We start from the raw sequence: 23,355 nt of genomic DNA, 5'->3' as shown, positions 1-23,355 counted from the left end.
CGAGGTTGGACTACTGTAATGCCCTCTAAATGGGGCTGCCCTTGTGTCGAACTCGGAAATTGCAGCTGGTGCAGAGTGCCGCGGCCCGGCTGTTACTGGGCCTCCCAAGATGGGGGCACATACGACCGGGTCTTCGGTCTCTGCACTGGCTCCCAGTAATATACCGCGTTCGGTACAAGGTGCTGGTTATTACCTTTAAAGCCCTATATGGCCTGGGACCTGCCTACCTGAGGGACCGTTTCTCCCCACACATTCCCCAGAGAGTACTGAGATCGGGAACCCAAAACCTTCTCGCTATCCCCGGGCCAAAAGAAGCCCGCCTTAAATCCACCAGGGATAGGGCTTTCTCTGTTATGTCCCCTACATGGTGGAATCAGCTGCCGGAGGAGGTGAGGGCCCTGCGGGACCATGTTCAATTCCGCAGGGCCTGCAAGACAACCCTCTTCCAGCTAGCTTACACCTGACTGACGAGAAACTTAACGTAGCTTTCCAGACTTCTGTTATATATTCTGTTATGATCCTTAATGTTTTAAGGTTTTAAATGTTTTAAATATTTATTCATCTAAATGTTATTAATTTTATGTTTGACTCTCTGTTGTAAGCCGCCCTGAGCCACTTCGTGGGAAGGGCGGGATATAAATCCTAAATAAATAAATAAATAAAAATAACGTCCGTTGGCAATTCATGCTACAACAACTGAAGAATATGGAGTGTGGCGAGAACTATTTGAGATTGATACAATAAATATACTCATCACAAAGAGCTAAGGTGATGGAGAATGGCGAAGTAACAGAAGCAATTGCTATCCAAAAAGGTACAAGACAAGGTTTCCCACTGTCACCACTTCTGTTCATTCGGTGTCTAGAGATATTGAATAACCAGATAAGAAAAGATCCAAGTATCAAGGGAGCCCTGATTAAGGGTGAACAATACAAACTGAAGGCCTTTGCGTATGATCTAGTTTTTATATTACAGCAGCTAACAGATTCTATTGACCATTTGCTGAACTGATGTTTGATCTTAACACATGTATATCCCAGCAGTTGGCAGCGTTTTGATGCAGGCTCGTAGCTATGAGGGGGCCTGTGGGGGCACAGCCTCCTGACTGCTAGGCAGGGCCCTTTGACTTGGGGCCCCTAACCAGCCTCCCGTGCCTCGGCTGCATCCTTCTCCATTCTGCCGTCATCATACACTGTTGCTTCTGCTTGCTTAGGGGCCAGAAGAATTCTCAGACCCCTCAGCAAGCAGAAACAATGGGGCACTTTTGGAGCTCAGGACTGAAACTTAAGCTGCCTGCTGCTTCTGCTTGCTATGGGGCTGGAAGAAACCTCTGACCCCTCAGCAAGCAGAAACAAGGGGGCACTTTCAGTGCCCAGGACTGAAAGTTAATTTCCCTGTTGCTTCTGCTTGCTTAGGGGCTGGAAGAAATCTCTGCCCCCCCCCCACCCAGCAAGCAGAAACAATGGAGCACTTTCAGTGCCCAGGACTGAAAGTTAAGCTCTGAGTTACTTCCGCTTGTTTAGGGGCTGGAAGAAATCTCTGACCCCTCATCAAGCAGAAACAATGGAGCACTTTCAGCCCCCAGGAATGAAAGTTAAGCTCCCTGTTGCTTCTGCTTGCTTAGGGGCTGGAAGAAATCTATGACCTTCAGCAAGCAGAAACAACGGGGCACTTTCAGCGCCCAGGACTGAAAGTTAAGCTCCACGTTGGGCTGACGTTGGGCTAGAGGGTGCCTGTAAGAAGAGGCCATTCTGGCCCTCAAGTGGGGTGGCGGGGGTAGGGAGTGGATGGCTCCATTGCAGACAGGGCAGGGTAGGGTAGGCTGATGCACACAAGTGGAGGTCCCAGCTGCAGTCCAGGACTGGGGATCAGTGGAGAGGTGATGTTCGCCTGCAGGGGTTTTCTGGCCTGGTCTCGAGCGAGGGTGGAGCTGCACTTGGAAGGAAGAAATCTGACAGGAAGAAATTTGAATTGGAGGTCTTGTCGTCCCAGAAGTCAGTTGCGACTTGGTGTCGCCTTCCACACACACACACACACACCCGATGTCCCGCTGAACTTGAGACCGTGCGGCCCATATCTAAACCTCTGAGTGGCTCCCCAACAGAGCTGCTGGAAGAGGGGTGAAAAGCGATCACCTTGGGGCAGCTGTGGGGAGGGGGGAGGCTGTATGGCAGCGAGCTGGCAGCTTTCCTCCTCAGCGGTGGTAGAAGAGAAAGCCATGGCGGTTGGGGCCACTATGTGCCCCCTGAAAAAAATCAGAGCCCCCCAATTCTTCAAATCCTGGCTATGGGGCTAGTTTGATGCTTCGAGTCAATGAATTTATACGTGAATTTTGTGAGCTAGATATTGTTATGCCTTTTGTATGAATTTTGAACTTCATTGTTTATATTCAAAATCAACATGACACAGATATTCTTTTCATACATATAATCTTTATTGTTTATTCCTATAGTAATTTCTGCTGAGAAATTTTTGTTCTTCTAGGCTCCATTACATGGCTTCCTCCCACGATGCAATCTTCCTGCATTAGGGTTATCAGAAAGCGGGGGCTGGAGGAAATATTCACTGAGCACTCCATTATATCCTATAAAGACTAGTTTATTTATTTATTTATTATTTATATCCCGCCCTTCCCACAAGTGGCTCAGGGCGGCTCACAACAACTAGTCAAACATAAAATTAAACAAGTATTTAAATATATAAACAATTAAAACATTTAAAACTGTTAAAACCTTAAAACCATTCAACATTACAGAAATATGTATAACAGGAGTCTGGCGAAGCTACATTTAGTTTCTCATCTCAGCTAGGTGTAGGCTAGCCGGAAGAGGGTTGTCTTACAGGCCCTGCGGAACTGAACAAGGTCCCGCAGGGCCCTCACCTCCTCCGGCAGCTGATTCCACCATGTAGGGGCCATAACAGAGAAGGCCCTGTCTCTAGCGGATTTTAGGCGGGCTTCTTTTGGCCCGGGGATAGCAAGAAGATTTTGAGTTCCCGATCTCAGTACTCTCTGGGGAACATGTGGGGAGTTCCCATAGGGTATAGTAGAGACTTGATCCATGGGTATCTGGGGCTCTGGAGGGCTGTTTTTTGAGGTAGAGGCGCCAAATTTTCAGCACAGCATTTGGTGTTTCCCCTTAAAAAAAAGTTTCAAAGATATTGGACCAGGGGGTCTAATTCTATGAGCCCCAAAAGAAGGCATCCCTATCTTTTATTTCCAATGCAGGGATGGCATTTAAAAGGAATACAGTCTCTTTAAATGTGATGGTCAGAGCTCCCTTTGGAGTTCAGTCATGCCCGTCACAACTTTGCTCCTGGCTCCACCCCCAAAGTCGCCAGATATTTCCTGGGTCGAACCTGGAACCCTAGCAGGAAAAAGCCCAGGCTGTGGTGGTTGCCAGACTGGTAACCCTAAATGGGAGAGCAAGTAGCAAGTGGCAGCTTGAAGACTGTATGGGAGGAGACAGGCTTTCAGATATGTGAGCTGCAGGATGTGAAGTCCTTTAAAGGTCATAACTACCACCCCTCATTGAACTCAGAAGCAAATCGGAACCCAATGTAGCTGTTTTAAAATAGGCAAAGCTCAACCTAGAGAGTGTAACAGTTGTAACGTACTCCTTTGGCTGTGGGTTCCCAGGTTAAGGTACTCACTCAGGTCTTAGATCAATTCAGCAGAGGCAAGCTAGCTCAAAATGTCAACTGTGTGGTTTTTTTTTTTAAGGAGACAACTTCAGTTAGCATACAAAAACTGGAAAGTGAAACTAGAGCTCTGCCCATCAGGACCAAACCAAGTCACACAGATATTAGAGGAGGAGCAGACTGTTCCATTACAAAAAGACAATAAATATACCACAGCAGTGATCCAACTGTGAGGACACAAAAACATGGGTCAGCATGGCAAGACTGGTTGAGTCCAAGCCTTAAGTGAACCAGCTGCGGCTGATAGAATGTGTTCTTAGCAACTGCATCAACTCCTTTTTAAACAGCAAGGCTGGGTCCATGAGCATACCAAATTATTAACCTGCTCTTTAAAAGCTCACACCACTTCATTCATAACAAGTGCATCCAGTCCCTCCAGAACAGGGGTGGCCAAACTGTGGTTCGGGAGCCACATGTGGCGCTTTCACATACATTGTGTGGCTCTCAAAGCCCCCACTGCCCCATCGGCCGGCTTGGAGTGGGTATTTCTCTCTTTAAATCACTTCTCCAAGCCAATCCAGCTGGTGGCTTGCAGAATGCATTTAACTAAAAGTTGCTTCCTTTCTGCTTCTCCCTCCCTTCTTCCTTCCTGTCCTGCACCTCTCAAACATCTGACAGTCATGTCTTGTGACTCTCGAACATCTGATGTTTATTCTATGTGGCTCTTACGTTAAGCAAGTTTGGTTACCCTTGCTCTAGAATGTCACCCTTCCCAACCAACATTACCTCTGTCTTGTCTGGATTCATCTTCAACTTGTTCTGCCTTAGCAAACTGATCAAGGTCTCAAAGCCACCAGAACCAAGACAGATCCCTCTGAAAGTGTAATAAAAAGGATTTAGTTGTGTAAAAAACCTGTACAGAAAACATTGAAAATGTCACAATGCTGCTTACAAAATTATTCTGTATCTCTCATTTCATTATAAAAATTAGATATATGGAGGCTACCACTAAAGAAAATTTACCTACTGCACCCAGTAGGTAAATGTCAGACATTGGAGTTCAAAGTTCAACGGACCTCCATTTGTTGCAAAAGTTAAGGCGTTTATTTGATATCTCAAAGTTCTGAATAGGCAGTTATTGGAACTGATACATTCGAATAGCCATTACAGGGTTTTAAACTCTTACATCAAAGCAATTCTAAACAATATGGCATTCTCACACTTCTAGGCTACAAGTAACACTTGTACTCTATTTCCATTGATGGTTGTTTGAATACAATCCTTAGCTTTAGGAAACAGTTTGTTAAATAGATCCTTTATCATGATGCTAATCTTGTTTAGATTGTTATACTATTAATAGCTGGGGTATACGGTAATATGACAGAGCCCCTTAGAAAATATAGGAGAGTTCTAAGAACATTTGAGAAATCGAAATATTTGAGACTGACTATCAGTTTATAATTTTCCCATCATGAATTTCCTGTAAACCCAGTAGAACTTCCTCTGGCTTATCGCATCATTTCTGACCTCTTCCCTAGCTCCTTGGAGTGCTTTCTCTTTCTCTCTCTCCACACACACACACACACACACACACACACACAGGGAGAGAGAGAGAGAGAAAGAGAGAGATCTTCAGCTATTTCGGTGTGATACATTTAGCCCAAAATTAACGTGGCTATTGAAAGATTAGAATTTAAAAAGAGGTCAGTAATTCCCTTCCTTTGAACTGACATTCAGTCCAGTGGGGAAAGTTGTGACTTTTCCAAGGCCTGCAGCAAAGTTCCCTCTAAGCTATGGAGTCTTGTGAGCAAAAATCCTGCTTCATGAGCTACTGGCATTAAAGTTGTGAGCTAATGCATTAATTAGCTTGCTCTGGGGCCATTTTTCCTGAACTAAGACAAAAATGTCTGAGCTGGAGGCTACAAAACCATGAGCTAGCTCACGGTAACTCAACGTAGAGGGAACATTGGTCTGCAGACTTGCCGACATAATGTCAGCTCGTGATTAAGCTTTCTATAATATGGGTCCTCTGCCTTCTAGCCAATAAAAATCGAATGGCAACAATGTGGGTGCTAAATGTTCAGTTCACACATGCAAGTTGGTACTGTTTCCATTTGTGTATGCAAGTATTATTTATTTTATTTATTTATTACGTTCAATTTCTATCCCACCCTCTCCGCAAGCGGACTCAGGGCGGTACTATAATACAATTTAAAAAGCAATAAAATACAATTTAAAACATTTTGTGGTGCTATACAATTTTAGTATGGCGGGATCTTTCTTTTTTGCTGTTAGTGACCCTATAATGTTTGTAACTTCTCGGCGGTGTGAGGTGGCAGTTCTCTCCCGGTTAGGTGTTGAAGGCCTGTTGAAACAATTCGGTTTTGCAGGCCCTGCGGAATTGAGAATGATCCCGCAGAGCCCATATGGTCTCCGGGAGGGCATTCCACATTTCTGGAGCTGCCACCGAGAAAGCCCTAGCCCAGGGGTGGGGAACAGTGGCTCTCCAGATGTTTTTGCCCACAACTCCCATCAGCCCCAGCCAGCATGGCCAATGGCTGGGGCTGATGGGAGTTGTAGACAAAAAACATCTGGAGAGCCACTGTTCCCCACCCCTGCCCTAGCCCGTGTGAAACACAGCCTGGCTTCTTTTGGTCCAGCAATGGACAATAGGTGCATGTGTGTATGGAAAGAATTGCTTCTGGGCTAGGTTTGCCAACTCTGAGTTGGGAAATTCCTGCAGAGTTGGGGCAGGAACCTGGGGACAGTGGGGTTTGGGGAAAGGAGAGATTTCTGTAGAATATAATGCCATAGAGTCAACTTTCCAGAGCAGTTATTTTCACCAAGGGAACGGCAGTCGATCAGTCATAATTCTGGGATATAGTCAGCCCCTGCCAGGAGGTTGGCAGCCCTAGATTGGAGATACATAGCGAGCATCACCATGATTCTATGGTTATACTGGGAGAAAAGCAGATCGTTGTGAGACATTACTACTATTTTGTACTAAAGGGTTAAAACTGGTATTTTTGTTAATTGGGTGCCTGTATACATTATCATGTAGGGGGAAAGTAAGTGTTGATTTGTGAACTGATCGTTAGAGTTATGCATATGTGACATTTATATTCCTAGGAAGGAGTTGCAAGCAAGAACTCCCAGTCTTTGTAATCATCCAACTCATTCAAGAGAGACTGCAGTTTTACATCTGGCAGTCAGTAAAGCATATTTCCTAGGAAGGAGATATTTGCCAGCTTATAATTCAAATCTTTTGAGTTCAGGCAGGGCTTCTTCAGAAGGGGCCAACATTGTTTAGAATTCTTCCCTCCCTTAATGATGAATAAACTATTCCCTGGGCACTGGCTAATCCCCTGAAGCAAGATTTAATAACAGAAGATGGGGAAAGAACTGATCGATTATAGAAGAAGAAGAAGAAGAAGAAGAAGAAGAAGAAGAAGAAGAAGAAGAAGAAGAAGAAGAAGAAGAAGAAGAAGAAGAAGAAGAAGAAGAAGAAGAAGAAGATGATGATGATGATTATGATGATGATATTGGATTTATATCCCGCCCTCCACTCCGAAGAGTCTCAGAGCAGCTCACAATCTCCTTTCCCTTCCTCCCCCACAACAGGCACCCTGTGAGGTAGATGAAGATATTGGATTTATATCCCACCCTCCACTCCGAAAAGTCTCAGAGCAGCTCACAATCTCCTTTCCCTTCCTCCCCCACAACAGACACCCTGTGAGGTAGATGAAGATATTGGATTTATATCCCGCCCTCCACTCCGAAGAGTCTCAGAGCAGCTCACAATCTCCTTTCCCTTCCTCCCCCACAACAGGCACCCTGTGAGGTAGATGAAGATATTGGATTTATATCCCGCACTCCACTCCGAAGAGTTTCAGAGCGGCTCACAATCTCCTTTCCCTTCCTCCCCCACAACAGACACCCTGTGAGGTGGGTGGGGCTGGAGAGGGCTCTCACAGCAGCTGCCCTTTCAAGGACAACCTCTGCCAGGGCTATGGCTGACCCAAGGCCATTCCAGCAGGTGCAAGTGGAGGAGTGGGGAATCAAACCCGGTTCTCCCAGATAAGAGTCCGCACACTTAACCACTACACCAAACTGGCTCTCCAGTAGTATTTCTCCAAGCAACTCAGTCACTTCCTCATGTGACAGCAACTGGATTCGTATAAGCGACTGCGTCTCAGTGGAAGACCGGTAGCATTTTGACCTGCCAGATTCTAAATCCTCACAGATAGAAGTGAATTTAAATATGAGGTGCCAGGCAAACAAGTCACAGCAAGTCTTGGCATTATCCCACTTCACTACATTAAGGAGCAGATGGAGCAACCCCCTCACAAGTCAGGACAGCTCCCCTAAGCAGCTTTGTACAAATGAACTGGTGGTGGAGAACTACGTGCATTGTGTTGCCATCGCTACCACAAAAACGTATGCTGTATTCTGAGTTCATCCTAGTAATCTTAATTGTAAGCACTTCACAAATAACGTAGGATGAAGATAAATCTTTGAAAATTGTTCACGTTGGTGAAATGAACGTTACGATTATGTGTCTCTTGGACGCTGAGCTTCTTTCTCAGCATGATCTTCTCAGGCTACATATAGCTTATGGCTTTTGCAACTCAGGGAATCACACAATACAAGAGGGTAGAAAACCTGTGAATGGATCTCCACTGCATGGTTTAAGTGTTAAAAAGTAACCACTCCTGATTCAGGAGTTTTAATTCTTTCCTCAATGCCATCTTCCATAATCTGGCCCACTTACTCTACGGGATCTTAGCAAAAACTGATTTGGAGACCTACTAAAAAATCTTTTATTGTTTCACCTGATTTGACACAGAGTTTCAAAAGCAGTTTATGGTTTTAGCATAGGGGTCTGACGTCCAAAATCTCCTTAGGTGAATATAAGCCCTTGCTGTTTCTAAAATTGTTGTCTTTACGTTGTCCCAAGGTGTCTACAATGTGGATCCTATTAATATTGTTCTGTACAGACATTTGTTATCCTGTTCTGGCTTACTGCGAGAATGAAATGTTGAAATACATTTTGATTTAAAATTGTGACCTAGTTGACCTAGAGACAACCTGCATGTAGAATTCTGTTTGTTGGTTGCATGATGGCCTAGTTCTCTCAAATAGCAGATAGGTTTTGTATCTATACTAGTTCAGACTCGAGTGAGGGCCTCAGTGATAGAATATTTTTCCACAAAATAATATCCCTATGTAGAAAAAAAAATAGCATGTCAATGAAGGTTAGGCTTGAACTGTGCTGTCTGACATCTGGAGGAAATGTTTGTGTGTGTGTAGGAGCATTCAGTCATAAGAAGTCAGAACTGCATACTGGATACAGGTTTATTTCCACTTAGGGCTGCTAATCCCCTAAGGTGGGGGCAGGGGATCCCCCGGTTTGGGGGCCCTCCCCCCGCTTCAGGGTTGTCAGAAAGTGGGAGGAGGGGAGGGAAATGTCTTCTGGGAACTCTATTATTCCCTATGGAGATTTATTCCCTTAGAAAATCATGGAGAATTGATCCGTGGGTATCTGCAGCTCTGGGGGGGCTGTGTTTTGGGGTAGAGGCACCAAATTCTCAGTATGGCATCTATTGCCTCTCCCCAAAATACCCCCCAAGTTTCAAAAAGATTGGACCAGGGGGTCCAATTCTATCAGCCCCAAAAGAAGGAAGGCATTGAAAAGGTGTGCCGTCCCTTTAAATGTGAGGGCCAGAACTCCCTTTGGAGTTCAATTATGCTTGTCACAGCCTTGATCTTGACTCCATCCCTAACATCTCCTGGCTCCACCCCTAATGTCTCCTGGCCCCACCCCCAAAGTCTCCTGGCTCCACCCCCAAAGTCCCCAGATATTTCTTGAATTGGACTTGGCAACACTATTTCCACTCCCACAGTGTTGGCAACTAGGTGTATATGTCTGGTTGTTTGAAAGGAAAAAATAAAGAAAAGACCGTTATTAAGATTGCAGGTTCTCTTTCTGTAACAGGCAGTAATAGCTGCTATAGGAAATTCTGCCTAAATAAGTGTCATAAATAGTAAGGATCAAATTATTCTGGCAAAGCGAGGTTGCCGTTGCACACACTCAGAAGACAGGGTTTGCCTACAGTGTTTCATAATCTCAGAACAATACCTCAGTTGCCAAGGTATTTGTGAATTTCCTGCATTGTGCAGGGGGTTGGACTAGATGACCACTTCCAACTCTGTCCTTCTATAAGTCCAGTGTGACAGATTTCAATACATCTCTTTCCATTTATAGCCAGGAAATATATGCCTCTTGATCACTGTATTGAGCATTATGATTCCTGAGTCATTTTATTGTGTTGCATAGCTTTAGTTTCAGCTTTAATCGAGACCAAAACTGCATTTATACTTGAATGAACAAGTCTAGGTTAATGTTCCTGCTTTGTCGGTTAGTGTCCCCAACGAGAGATGACATTTAATTATATTTCTTTCCCAGCCTTGTGTCCCTTATAAGAGGCCAAGTGGTAACTACAGATGGAACACCACTAGTTGGAGTCAATGTGTCATTTGTCAAGTATCCAAAATACGGCTACACCATCACTCGCCAGGATGGCACGTAAGTCTACTTACATCATTCAGGACCTATTTAGTCTGTAATATTTGTGCAGATTAACAGATGGTGCTATCTAGTGAAACCATGTGGTAGCATGCATGGAATTCCTACTGGGCCAAAGAGCTATCAAGGAAGCTGAAAAGTAGTTTTTCACATGACAGTCTGGATACTAACTGAAAGTAAATATGAAAGGACTGACTTTTGATAGCAATTGGGCTTCTTTTCACAGGAATTTTAGTATATCTCCAAAAACATTTGTGGGTTGCAAGAATATCCAGCTGAGACCAGAACTATTTAATTTTGAAATGCTCGGCAAGCTAACGTTCATCTGGAGGGGAAAAAAAAAATATCATTAGGATAAGTGTATTTTCTTAAAAGTTCCCATCTGCACTTTTCTTCCTTTTTGAAAAGCCACTATCTTTCAAGTTTCTTGAGGGTAGGACATAATCCCCAAAGTCTAATTGAATACACTTAGGCAATTCTCTGCTGTGTAAAGACGTATATCCCTTTCCCTATTTATCAGCTGATTTGAAATGCACACAAGTTCAACCCAAACAAAACGCAGTGTGTCACGTTTCCCCTAATTTATTGGATATGGCAGTAAAAAAAAATATATTCTGTGAAAGAACGCATTGTGACTATTTGCAGCACGATATGTGACTGCACGTTCCCTAAACGGGGTTTGAATTGGAGTGGCTAAACAGAAATAGATCAGCGACTAGGCGCAAGATTGCAGATTCTGTTGCAGGACTCTGATTTCAGGGTGTTTTGTAAAACAAATGCAGCAGCAATGATGACGCAGGTCTTTGGTATGTTGCATTGTTTCAACCATTCCTCTAGTTAAGAGCGCTGTGTTTGCCCAAAACTACCTGTCATTAAGTGACTTACCATTTTTCACGGCCGCTCCAGTGTCAGTGTTCATAGCAGGCGTTGTGCTCCAACAGCGAATGGGTTGCCAGGTTACAGGGCTTTTTTGAGCAGGAATGCAGTTCCGGCTGGCTTGGCAGCTGGGGATGTGGCCTAGTATGCAAATGAATTCCTGCTAGGCTTTTTCTACAAAAAAAAAAAAGCCCTGCCAGGTCCCCTTACCTTTTTGGCAGGAGCCTTTGGGGGAGTGTTCTGGGGGTGGGTGGGGATCCAAATGATATTTTTGGCCACTTTTGGTAAAACCGGAAGTGACCTAAAACAGGAAATGGCTGGCAGCCATTTGAGTGGCCCCTAGGAGGACTTTTCACACATACACACGCTTCTAATCAGAGGGAGAGGTGCAAAACTGGTTACTAAAAAGACTTAGCCTAAACTAGCTGTTAGCTTTAACTAGCTGCAAACCTTCTCAGTGATCAGGGTCACTGAGTGATCCTTTTTGCTCCCCCACTCAAACGGCTGCTCTAGGTGAGCACTTCTGAGTTTTCGGGCCACTTTCACTTTAACCCCAACCCCCCCCTCATTTTGGGATGGGATTTTCCCTGCTGGCTGGGAAGCCCTCCCCAAATTGGGGGATCCCCCGCAGGGAATAGGAGGCTGGAATCCCTAATGGGTGGCCAGATGCCAGGCAGATGACTGAGAAAACACCATGTGTGGGTTTAACAAGCCACAACTTTATTGATTACAGCTGCAGAGGTTTGGCTTGGCATAGGGCAATAGATCCAAGGCTTCGAGCAACCCACCTGCTGCCTGCTTGTTGAAGGAAAAGAACCTAGGATGGCAGCAATAGAGGGACACCTGGGTGATTCCCCCTGCCACTTGGGAAGGGGTGTGTGAGTAGAGACCAGCAGCCCCCAAGTTGGGCATGCCTCCTTAACCCACGCCTCCAAGGATGCTTAATTGGGCCCACAACAGGGATCATGGGCACACAGGCCCAATCTTCCTCCACCCCAGTTCCAATGCCAAACCCACCTAGCCAGTTGTGACAAAAGCAAAGAAAAGAACACATCCTCACAAACATATAACCAGAAAAAAATGCAAATGAGGCAAGGGAGGGTCGGGTGGGAAAGCTGCTGAGGTAGAATGTGGGGTGGATGCCTGGAAGGGCCTCATTTGGGGAGGGATGGTGGCTCAGTGGTAGAGCATCTGCTTGGGAAGCAGAAGGTCCCAGGTTCAATCCCTGGCATCTCCAAAAAAGGGTCTAGGCAAATAGGTGTGAAAAACCTCAGCTTGAGACCCTGGAGAGTCGCTGCCCGTCTGAGAAGACAATACTGACTTTGATGGACCAAGGGTCTGATTCAGTATATGGCAGTTTCATATGTTTCATATGTTTCATTTAAGCCAAGTAGGCAGACCGGAATGAAAACGGATCACCTCAGGTCCCCCTATCCACCTCCACCCCCAGGGCAAGCCCAGGTGGCCACCTGATGGACTGGCTGGGAGAGAGAGTTCCAGGGGCCTACACAAGCCATGCAGGACTCTGGGAACCACTGGTGAAAACGGTACCTGGCCCAGCAAGCTGCCCACCTCTGTGGGGTGCAAATGAGGGCCCATTCTTCTTCCCCAAGTTAAACAAGAACTTCTTTCGCCTCTTTCTTTATAACTAAAAGAAAATAAAGACCGGGTATGATGATTGACATGAGCCCTCAGCCCCTAAGAACATTAGATCACAAGGGGTGGAGAGGAGAATCAGTCACATGATCTTACTGATGCTGTAAGGAACCCTGACAAACGCGAAGCCTTGTTCCAAATTAAGGGTTGCATCCATTGTTCCTTTGACTTGCCCATCCACACAATAGATACAGCACACAGGGAATCTGTGGAGTGCCTAGGGTTGCCAATCCCCAGGTGAGGGCAGGGGGTCCCCCAGTTTGGAGGCCCTCCCCCCGCTTCATGGTCGTCAGAAAGCGGGGGGAGGGGAGGGAAATGTCTGCTGGGAACTCTGTTATTCCCTATGGAGATTTATTCCCATTAAAAAAATCATGGAGAATTGATCTGTGGGTATCTGGGGCTCTGGGGGGGCTGTTCTTTGAGGTAGAGGCACCAAATTTTCAGTACAGCATCTAGTGCCTCTCCCCAAAATATCCCCCAAGTTTCAAAACGATTGGACGAGGGGGTCCAATTCTATGAGCCCCAAAAGAAGGTGCCCCTATCCTTCATTACTTCCTATGGAAGGAAGGCATTGAAAACGTGTGCTGTCCTTTAAATGTGATGGCCAGAACTCCCTTTGGAGTTCAATTATGCTTGTCACAGCCTTGATCTTGGCTCCTCCCCAATGTCTCCCAGCTCCACCCCCAAAGTCTCCTGGCTCCACCTCCAAAGTCCCCATATATTTCTTAAATTGGACTTGGCAACCCTAGGAGTGCCACTGGATCTGCCCGGTTGGTAGGGGAGGATGTTGTATAGAAATAACCTCTTCCCCAGCAAATATCCTCACATTCTTAGGAGGACCAATTTTCCTGTTTTAAAACCATTAAGTTATCAGATTCTTTAGAGCAACTGTTTGCTGCTTTAAAATCTGGGAGAGAGAAATGCCCTGCATCTCAGAGAGGAGTCATGCAAATTTCCCATCCTTGCTCTTTCTCTACCATCTGCTGCAACCATTCTAATGAAAGGATAGTTATGTCACAGCTGGGATTAAATTACAAAGGCTCTAGTTGAGGTAGAATGTCTGGTGGTATTTTGTAGATGTCAACCTTTGTTCAATTTTACAGCCACGTCTTTATCACAGATTTAAATAATTTTAAAAAGTTTTGTCTCTGTGGTTTTTTCCCAGGGACCTTGGGAACTTTAACCTTTAGAAGGGTGTTGAGAATAATTTAGTTGATACTCGTCCTAGAACTGAAACTCCCAGAGTTTCTAGACGGGAAGTGATGCCAAGTTCCCTTCAAGATATGCATACAATCTTATCCATGTATTACAGTTATCAAGCATCTATAGGGTGTAAACTGGCAGAGACTGACCAAGAGAGAGATCTTGGAGTCATGGTAGATAACTCACTGAAAATGTCAAGACAGTGTGTGATTGCAATAAAAAAAAGGCCAACGCCATTCTGGGAATTATTAGGAAGGGAATTGAAAACAAATCAGCCAGTATCATCATTCCCCTGTATAAATCGATGGTGCGGTCTCATTTGGAATACTGTGCAATTCTGGTCACCGCACCTCAAAAAGGATATTATAGCATTGGAAAAAAGTGCAGAAAAGGGCAACTAGAATGATTAAAGGTTTGGAATACTTTCCCTATGAAGAAAGGTTAAAACGCTTGGGGCTCTTTAGCTTGGAGAAACATCGACTGCGGGGTGACATGATAGAGGTTTACAAGATTATGCATGGGATGGAGAAGGTAGAGAAAGAAGTACTTTTCTCCCTTTCTCACAATACAAGAACTCGTGGGCATTCAATGAAATTGCTGAGCAGTCGGGTTAGAACGGATAAAAGGAGGTACTTCTTCACCCAAAGGGTGATTAACATGTGGAATTCACTGCCACAGGAGGTGGTGGAGGCTACAAGCATAGCCAGCTTCAAGAAGGGGTTAGATAAAAATATGGAGCAGAGGTCCATCAGTGGCTATTAGCCACAGTGTGTATATATATAAAAAAAAATTGGCCACTGTGTGACACAGAATGTTGGACTGGATGGGCCATTGGCCTGATCCAACATGGCTTCTCTTATGTTCTTATGCTGGTCTGCCCACTGTCACAGTCAATAATTTAGCTTTATAAAGTAGAACAATGTGGGAGGGACAAACAAATGCTGGTAGAACTCTTAATACTGCAGTTGCATTAGCAGCTGCATGCTTTTGTGACGAATACCCCACACATGGCCAAATTGTTCATCTAATGTGCAGACAGAAGATTTTTGCAGAATTGGATATAACACCCTGCAAAGGTCATTCATATCCTCACATTTCATTGTCCTGCATCACTCTGAAGTCCTTCATGATCAGACCTTCAAATTTTTCTAGGTTTGACTTGATAGCCAATGGAGGAGCATCTCTGACTCTGCACTTTGAGCGAGCCCCTTTCATGAGCCAAGAGAGGACAGTGTGGCTGCCATGGAACAGCTTTTATGCCATGGACACACTTGCAATGAAGACGGAAGAGAACTCTATTCCTAGCTGTGACTTAAGTGGTTTTGTTCGGCCTGATCCTGTTATAATTTCATCACCACTTTCCATATTCTTCAGTGATGATCCTGGTCAAAACCCCATCATTCCAGAGACCCAGGTATCAAGTATGAATGAAACAAGAATGTAACATGCACTTGCTTATTCTCTTTTGCCACGAGTGTCATAGGGCAGTCCTTTAAACGGGCCTGCATGCATCTTGTAGTGGAATATATGTTTTCAGTTTTGACAATGGAACCGCATGCAATGGAATGCACGAAATATGAAGGGAGGATGCATTTCCAAACATGCAGTGACTTGCAGTAACAACATGCCAAGAGCCATTGTTTTCTGTATGCGTGTCTACCTTTGCAGAAAATGCTGGTATAAATGTAGCAAACAATGCCAGAAAGGTGAATTTCCTCATTGTTGAATGAAAAACCTTTTTGCTTCTTGGAGTCTGACAAAACTTGGAATTTGACAACAGTGAGGCAGAAACATGAGAGGGAAATATCTATGCATACATTGTTTATGGACATTATACTTCGGTAAAAAAAAAAGTTATAAAACTACTTGACACCCAAACGGTGATTAACATGTGGAATTCACTGCCACAGGAGGTGGTGGCAACTACAAGCATAGACAGCTTCAAGAGGGGGTTAGATAAAAATATGGAACAGAGGTCCATCAGTGGCTATTAGCCACAGTGTGTATATATATATATGTGTGTGTGTGTGTGTATATATATAATTTTTTTGGTCACTGTGTGACACAGATGTTGGACTGGATGGGCCATTGGCCTGATCCAACATGGCTTCCCTTATGTTCTTCTGTGACACAGAGTGTTGGACTGGATGGGCCACTGGCCTGATCCAACATGTTTTTATTTTTTTATTTATTTATCTGGAATTTATATCCCGCCCTTCCCATCGAGTGGCTCAGGGCGGCTTACAACATATGTAAAACTAACATAAAAATAAATTACACTATAAAATTAACATTTCATTAAATAATTAAAATCCAACGTTTGTTATAAATGTACATGTCGTTAAAATCAGACAGCGGTCGTAAAGCTACACTCTATTCAAATTCAAATACTGATTCGGTATACCGTCTTCAACATTTCGATGTTCCATATTCGATATTCAGTAGTCGGTATACAGGTATACAAGGATACAAGGATACAAGGCCGGTTAGTTGTGGGCCAGCCGGAAGAGGGTTGTCTTACAGGCCCTGGGGAATTGAGTAAAATCCCGCAGGGCCCTTACCTCCTCCGGCAGCTGGTTCCACCAAAATGGAGCCATTACAGAGAAGGCCCGGTCCCTTGTGATCTTCAAGCGGGCCTCCTTTGGCCCGGGGACGACCAAAAGATTTTGAGATCCCGATCGCAGTGCTCTCTGGGGAACATGCGGGGAGAGACGGTCCCTTAGGTAGGCAGGTCCTAGACCATATAGGGCCTTAAAGGTAATAACCAGCACCTTGTACCGAACTCGGTAGGATATTGGCTTCTCTTATGGCTTCTCTTATGTTCTTAAGTCTTTGGTGCAGATAAGCATGGATTTTACACAGATTTCTCATGGAATTTTCAGAGCAGCTCCACAATATACATGAGATTAGATCCTCTATAAGTTCATGCATGGAAGTGCAGCTTTCCTCCCCCCCCCCCCCCCCACAAGCAGCCTAATACACGCCCTGAAATGCTTCTCCTGCCAGGACAGGGGGCTCCCAGGAGCAATATGAGGATGAAGTGCCATAAAAGGGGTAATTGTGTCCTGCCCCCACTTGTGTGTATGGATCTTCTTGACATGAGCCAAGCTATATATCAGATTCACATTTATCTGTTTCTGACAAAAAAAAATGCAACACCCGCTTTTGGTACCTGATTCTGCCCTTGCATCTTTTAGAAATCGATTTTCAGAAGTAGTTGTCAGTAAAAGGGTAGAAGATATATGGTTTGCAGGGCCAGCCCGTCCATTAGGCAGCCCTAGGTGGCTGCTTAGGGCATGGTCCTGGGGGCGGTGTCAGGTTGTGCCCTCCTCCTCTTTCTCCCCTCCTCAGCGAGGGAACTTGGTGAGCATGGTGACACAGCACCTGCCCTTCAGAGTGTGTGCCCCACCCAGCTACCATTGCTCAGCCCGGCCGCCATTGCTTCCAGAAGTGATGGTGACTGGGCTGAGTGACAGTGTCTGGGTGGCGCATATGCTCTGAGGTGCAGGCACCACAGCTGTTGTGGTGCTCGCCCTCGCTGAGGCCAAAAGAGGAAGGGTACAGTTGACAGTGCAGTGGGTGGGGCCTCACCTCAGGCACCAGACATTGAGGCCAGCCCTGATGGTTTGATTATGCTAATCTTACTTTATTCATCTGTTTTCTGAATCCTTTCAAAGTTCACCAGCTGTTGTTGTTATTATTGAATCATCCTGGCTAGTGCCGGGCTCTAGACAGTGTACAACGAAGGATAAAAATGCATACATTTAAACCAATAAAATCAGTTAAATTTAAACCAATTGCAGATTCCAATGGCATCTTATTAAAGTGCTATTGAACCAGATTTCTGGAAGTTGCATCAGAGGTGGGGGGACCCCTAAGAGGGGTAGAAGAGAGGCGTGCCAGCTCGGCAACCATCGCTGTCCTTATGCAAAAGCCTGGGGGAACGTCTCTGCCTTGGGTTATTGTATTAGAGATCCAAATGAAGGGCAGAATAGACTATAACTAGCAATCACAGTGGATGCATGCAAGGTCAGACCCTAACATCATGGCCTGAATAATCTGCCTCCTATCCTTTCTATCTTTTTAATATTTTGTAACCTTCAGACTGATAAAGAATTCTGGTTAGCTTGAAAACTTTCGCAGTTGTGCCAATTTTCCTGGTCCGAACGAAAGGTGTGACATGGATTCAGCAGCGTCACTAGGGCGGGGCCAAGGGAGCCATCAGCCCTCCCCCAGAGCATTCTCATTGGCCCCAGTTTGCAGAAGGCCGGGCCGAGGAGCGAATGTCAAAGGTGCAAACGTAAAGCGTGCTCTTGTCTCTTAACAAACATCGTACCCCTATTTAGGATTTAAGTAGAATTATGCATTTGCATTCTTTTTTTTTTAGAACAGTTTTCAATATATATCGTAACCCACCCGCAGTCTTCTGGATACGCTAGGGGGGGATTATTGAATCTAAATGCAATATCATATTTTCAGGGGGGGGAACCCTCCAGAGACGCCGCTAACAACTTTGCACGCTGCTTTCTCTTCCCCCCCACTCCCTCCTTGCTCCCGCTCCCTGCGAGGACTCGCACCGGCTCTGTGTTGGGGAGCGCCAGCTCCCGCAGGCTGCTGCTGCTGCACAAACAGTGCACGGAGAGAAAGGAAGCGGATCAGCTCCACACCGGTCCCAAAGGCGAAAAGGAAACCGAGGAGGGCCAGAACCAGCAACAAGAAGGGCAGAGGGGGTGACGCAGCCCTCCAAAACAATGGGGGGGGTGACTTGAATCAGTTACACCCCAGGGTGCAACCCACCCTAGTGACGCCTCTGCATGGATTTCCTTGTTGTTTTTGGATCGATTGATTGATTTTGCATAGAGCTGATAACCCCCCCCCCTCACAGATGAAACCTTTCTACTTCCAGTTTGCCTCTTCAGCCCCTTTTCTTCTTAGCCAAGCATTAACGCCGGAAGAAAAAACACTTAAGGGGATGTAGGTGAACAGCAGAAAGATTTCGGCTGCCCCGATCCTTTGCTCTAGAAATGTGACCCCGCCTTTCTTCCCGTTACACACACAATTGTCGCAGACCTGAGTTTAAACGAATAGAACTGCTGGCACCTCACCTAGTTTGACGTTTGGTATGGAAAAAACATAGGGTTGCCAATCCCCAGGTGGGGGCAGGGGATCCCCCGGTTTGGAGGCCCTCCCCCCGCTTCAGGGTCATCAGAAAGCGGGGGGAGGGGAGGGAAATGTCTGCTGGGAACTCTGTTATTCCCTATGGAGATTTATTCCCATAGAAAATCATGGAGAATTGATCCATGGGGATCTGGGGGGGGGCTGTTTTTTGGGGTAGAGGCACCAAATTTTCAGTATAGCATCTAGTGCCTCTCCCCAAAATACCCTCCAAGTTTCAAAACGATTGGACCAGGGGGTCCAATTCTATGAGCCCCAAAAGAAGGTGCCCCTATCCTTCATGATTTCCTATGGAAGGAAGGCATTGAAAAGGTGTGCCGAACCTTTAAATGTGATGGCCAGAACAATTATGCTTGTCACAGCCTTGATCTTGGCTCCACCCCAGTGTCTCCTGGCTGCACCCCCAAAGTCCCCAGATATTTCTTGAATTGGACTTGGCAACCCTAAAAAAAAACAACTTTGTGTGTGAAAATAAAGGCAAACTCATTTTTCTTTCTCTGTACAGAAATATATGGATGATAAAGGGTCCTTTAATGATCTACATGGCCATTATTATTATGTTGGTTGTTCTGTTTGGGCATCCCTGTTGCTTTATGCTGATTGTCAGCGGATTGTTGCAGGTTCATATAATTACAGCCTCTCGTGGCCTTCTTGCATACAACTGGCAATAAAACCCACGGTTCTTATTTACACTTTTGCTAACAGTGTGGTTTTTAAAAGCAAAGATAACAGTGGCCAAAACATTATTAATCCAGAAATCATACCCTGTATTGTGTCGCCACGGGAAGGCCGTGCTAAAACTTCCCAGCGATAAAAAAAAAGTCATTAATCCGTAAATAAGCCCCACGAGCGAAACAAATCCCTTTCTCGAGACGTATGTTTAATGTATAGTCTGTGTTCTTATTCAGGTCCTTCATGAAGAAATCGAAATCCCAGGCTCCAACGTAAAACTCTGCTATCTGAGTTCCCGTACTGCTGGATACAAATCCTTGCTGAAGATCACCATGACGCAAACGCTGGTGCCTCTGAACTTAATTAAAGTTCATCTGATGGTAGCTGTAGAAGGGCATCTCTTTCAAAAGTCTTTCCAAGCATCCCCCAACCTAGCCTATACGTTTATTTGGGACAAAACAGATGCCTACGGGCAGAAGGTTTACGGGCTCTCAGATGCTGTAGGTATGTCATCCATTTCAGACTGTGCAACTGCAGTGCTAACTGTCACAGTAAAAATCCCCACAGCCATGTCAATAGTAGAAATGTTGTATAAGTGACCCTTAATGGTACATGCCAGCAATCTTTTCTAGTTCTCTAATAAACTCTAGCACTCTGTGGTAATAACAGTTCTATTCAATAGACACCATGCACTTAGGAAAACACAGTATCAGAGAAGCTAGGCAGACTCCCTGAGTCTTAGCTTCTAAAACAAGAAAGGATACACTCAGTAGTCAAACGCGGCAGCACAGTAGGATGGCGGAGCAATCATAGGGAGGGACGGTGGCTCAGTGGTAGAGCATCTGCTTGGGTAGCAGAAGGTCCCAGGTTCAATCCCTGGCATCTCCAAAAGGGCCCAGGCAAAGAGGTGTGAAAAACCTCAGCTTGAGACCCTGGAGAGCCGCTGCCAGTCTGAGTAGACAATACTGACTTTGATGGACCCAGGGTCTGATTCAGTGTAAGGCAGCTTCATATGTAGAAGGGATGATGGCTCAGTGGTAGAACATCTGCTTGGTAAGCAGAAGGTCCCAGATTCAATCCCTGGCATCTCCAAAAAGGGTCCAGGCAAGTAGACGTGAAAATCCTCAGCTGGAGACCCTGGAGAGCCGCTGCCAGTCTGAGAAGACAATACTGACTTTGATGGACCCAGGGTCTGATTCAGTATAAGGCTGCTTCATATGTTCATATGTGCACCTCCTTTGTCATGCAAATAGCTTGATGACAAAGGACCCAACTGCTATGTGTGAACAACCAATCATGTGGAAGCTTGATTTGAATGGTCTTACCTATTTTGAGAGGTAGACTTATATAAACCACATTGCCAGATAATCAAAGCCAGTGTGCTGCAGTGGTCAGACTGAGAGAAAGTGGGCATTGACTCTCTCCGCTCTGAAAGGAAGATTGCTTGTTGACCCTGGGCCAGTCACACTTTCCGGACTGATCTACCTTACAGGGTTAGTATGTTGAAACAAATGGGGAAGAAAGAATCGTCAGTTTAGATGAAGAATAGGAGAAGAATGCGCTAGACAGATCAACCATTCACGCAGAGGAGTCTATTCACAAACAGGCTCTCGCATGGTGAAAAGGAAGGGTTCTGTTTGCTCTGTGGCTATATGGAGCTTGGTCTAAATACACTGCTACCCATGCTAGAGAACTGGCATTGCCCATAGGTCCCTGCATGTTTACCTGAAGTGGTAAACACATATTTTGTACATATCACATGATATATAAAGTGGTCCTAACTTAAGGTCTAAATAGACTTCTTGGTCCATCAGTCTCATCCTTCTTTCCATCCATACCATTACATTAGGCTAAAGAAGAAAGAATGCCCTTCATTCAAAATTTGGGCCAGATACATATAATTAAGAAGAAGAAGATATTGGATTTATATCCCGCCCTCCACTCCGAAGAGTCTCAGAGCGGCTCACAATCTCCTTTACCTTCCTCCCCCAAAACAGACACCCTGTGAGGTAGATGAAGATATTGGATTTATATCCCACCCTCCACTCCGAAGAGTCTCAGAGCAGCTCACAATCTCCTTTCCCTTCCTCCCCCACAACAGACACCCTGTGAGGTAGATGAAGATATTGGATTTATATCTCACCCTCCACTCCGAAGAGTCTCAGAGCAGCTCACAATCTCCATTCCCTTCCTCCCCCACAACAGACACCCTGTGAGGCGGTTGGGGCTGGAGAGGGCTCTCACAGCAGCTGCCCTTTCAAGGACAACCTCTGCCAGAGCTATGGCTGACCCAAGGCCATTCCAACAGCTGCAAGTGGAGGGGTAGGGATTCAAACCCGGTTCTCCCAGATAAGAGTCCGTGCACTTAACCACTACACAAGACTGGCTCTCAGTAGGCAAACATTTTGTGAGGTGGGTGGGGCTGAAGAGGGCTATCACAGCAGCTGCCCTTTCAAGGACAACCTCTGCCAGAGCTATGGCTGACCCAACGCCATGCTAGCAGGTGCAAGTGGAGGAGTGGGGAATCAAACCCGGTTCTCCCAGATAAGAGCCCGCACACTTAACCACTACACCAAATTGGCTCTCTAATTACAGTTTGTTCTGCCAAAACATGCAGACTGTGCTTCTGTCCCTGACAGAAATCCTGAGGTGTGCAGGAGAGGGATCCAGCTCCACCGGGAATGTCCATACAACTTAAATGGCTTGTCTGCATCAATGCTTTATATATTTGCTCTGAGGGGTTCTTCTGAATCCATAACACTATGGTAAATAATGTGGATTCATATTAAAACTGCAGTTTAGCAAGAAATCCCTCATCTGTTCCCTGAATGCCTCCATGTGACAGCATCCCCCATCTATGGTATGTCACTGACATGTAGCGAGTGTCTCATTTAATATATTTGTGCTGCTTACTGTCTACAATTTCTTTTTTGTAAGTATATATACAGTACTGAGTGTATATGTTCCATATAGCCTGAACTAAATACAGCAGACTAATTAAAACTATATTGGGTGGTGATAGCATGCTTTTTTTTTCATTTTCCACATCATTCAGTAATTCATTTTGAAATAATACGAGGACCTGCAGTTCTCCTGAGTATAAGTGAATCATGTTTTAGGGTCAAATGAAATCAAATCTCTTAATTTATTATTATAGAATAAAGTAGTATTTTGTAGCAGGTAACAAAAATAGTTTACGTGCAGTGATTATTAATATTTTTCCAGTGTCTGTGGGCTACGAGTACGAGACCTGTCCCAGTCTAATTTTATGGGAGAAAAGGACGGCTCTGCTGCAAGGATTTGAACTCGACCCCTCAAATCTAGGGGGCTGGTCTTTAGATAAACATCATGTGCTTAACATAAAAAGTGGTAAGTTACATTATTTCATTGTCGCTCACACTTTAGACTAGTGCCCGTCTTCCCAGTTGCCTCCAGAATATTAGATAGTGCATCTCCTGACATTTGAATATTACCACATATAAAGGTGGCTGGTTATGAACAGGCATTGAACTTCCATGTGCGTTGACTTTTAATGTGCCATTCCGAGT

General features: G+C 45.1%; 1 protein-coding gene across 3 annotated transcripts in view; it reads left to right on the top strand.

Annotated features, from left to right (window-relative positions):
* The window catches only part of TENM2 (teneurin transmembrane protein 2), a 1,752,117-nt gene that overhangs the window by 1,655,330 nt on the left and 73,432 nt on the right, over positions 1–23,355 (top strand). For all 3 annotated transcript variants that reach the window (XM_060240624.1, XM_060240625.1, XM_060240626.1), the window contains 4 exons: positions 10,106–10,225; positions 15,113–15,374; positions 20,044–20,311; positions 23,033–23,176. In XM_060240624.1, the coding sequence (XP_060096607.1) occupies positions 10,106–10,225; positions 15,113–15,374; positions 20,044–20,311; positions 23,033–23,176 (794 nt within the window). The remainder of the gene's footprint in view (positions 1–10,105; positions 10,226–15,112; positions 15,375–20,043; positions 20,312–23,032; positions 23,177–23,355) is intronic.

The sequence above is a fragment of the Heteronotia binoei genome, chromosome 5 (genome assembly GCF_032191835.1).
Source record: "Heteronotia binoei isolate CCM8104 ecotype False Entrance Well chromosome 5, APGP_CSIRO_Hbin_v1, whole genome shotgun sequence".
Classification (NCBI taxonomy): Eukaryota; Metazoa; Chordata; class Lepidosauria; order Squamata; family Gekkonidae; genus Heteronotia; species Heteronotia binoei.
Note: the sequence above shows the minus strand (reverse complement) of the source record. Positions and strands in the feature narration are given on the sequence as shown.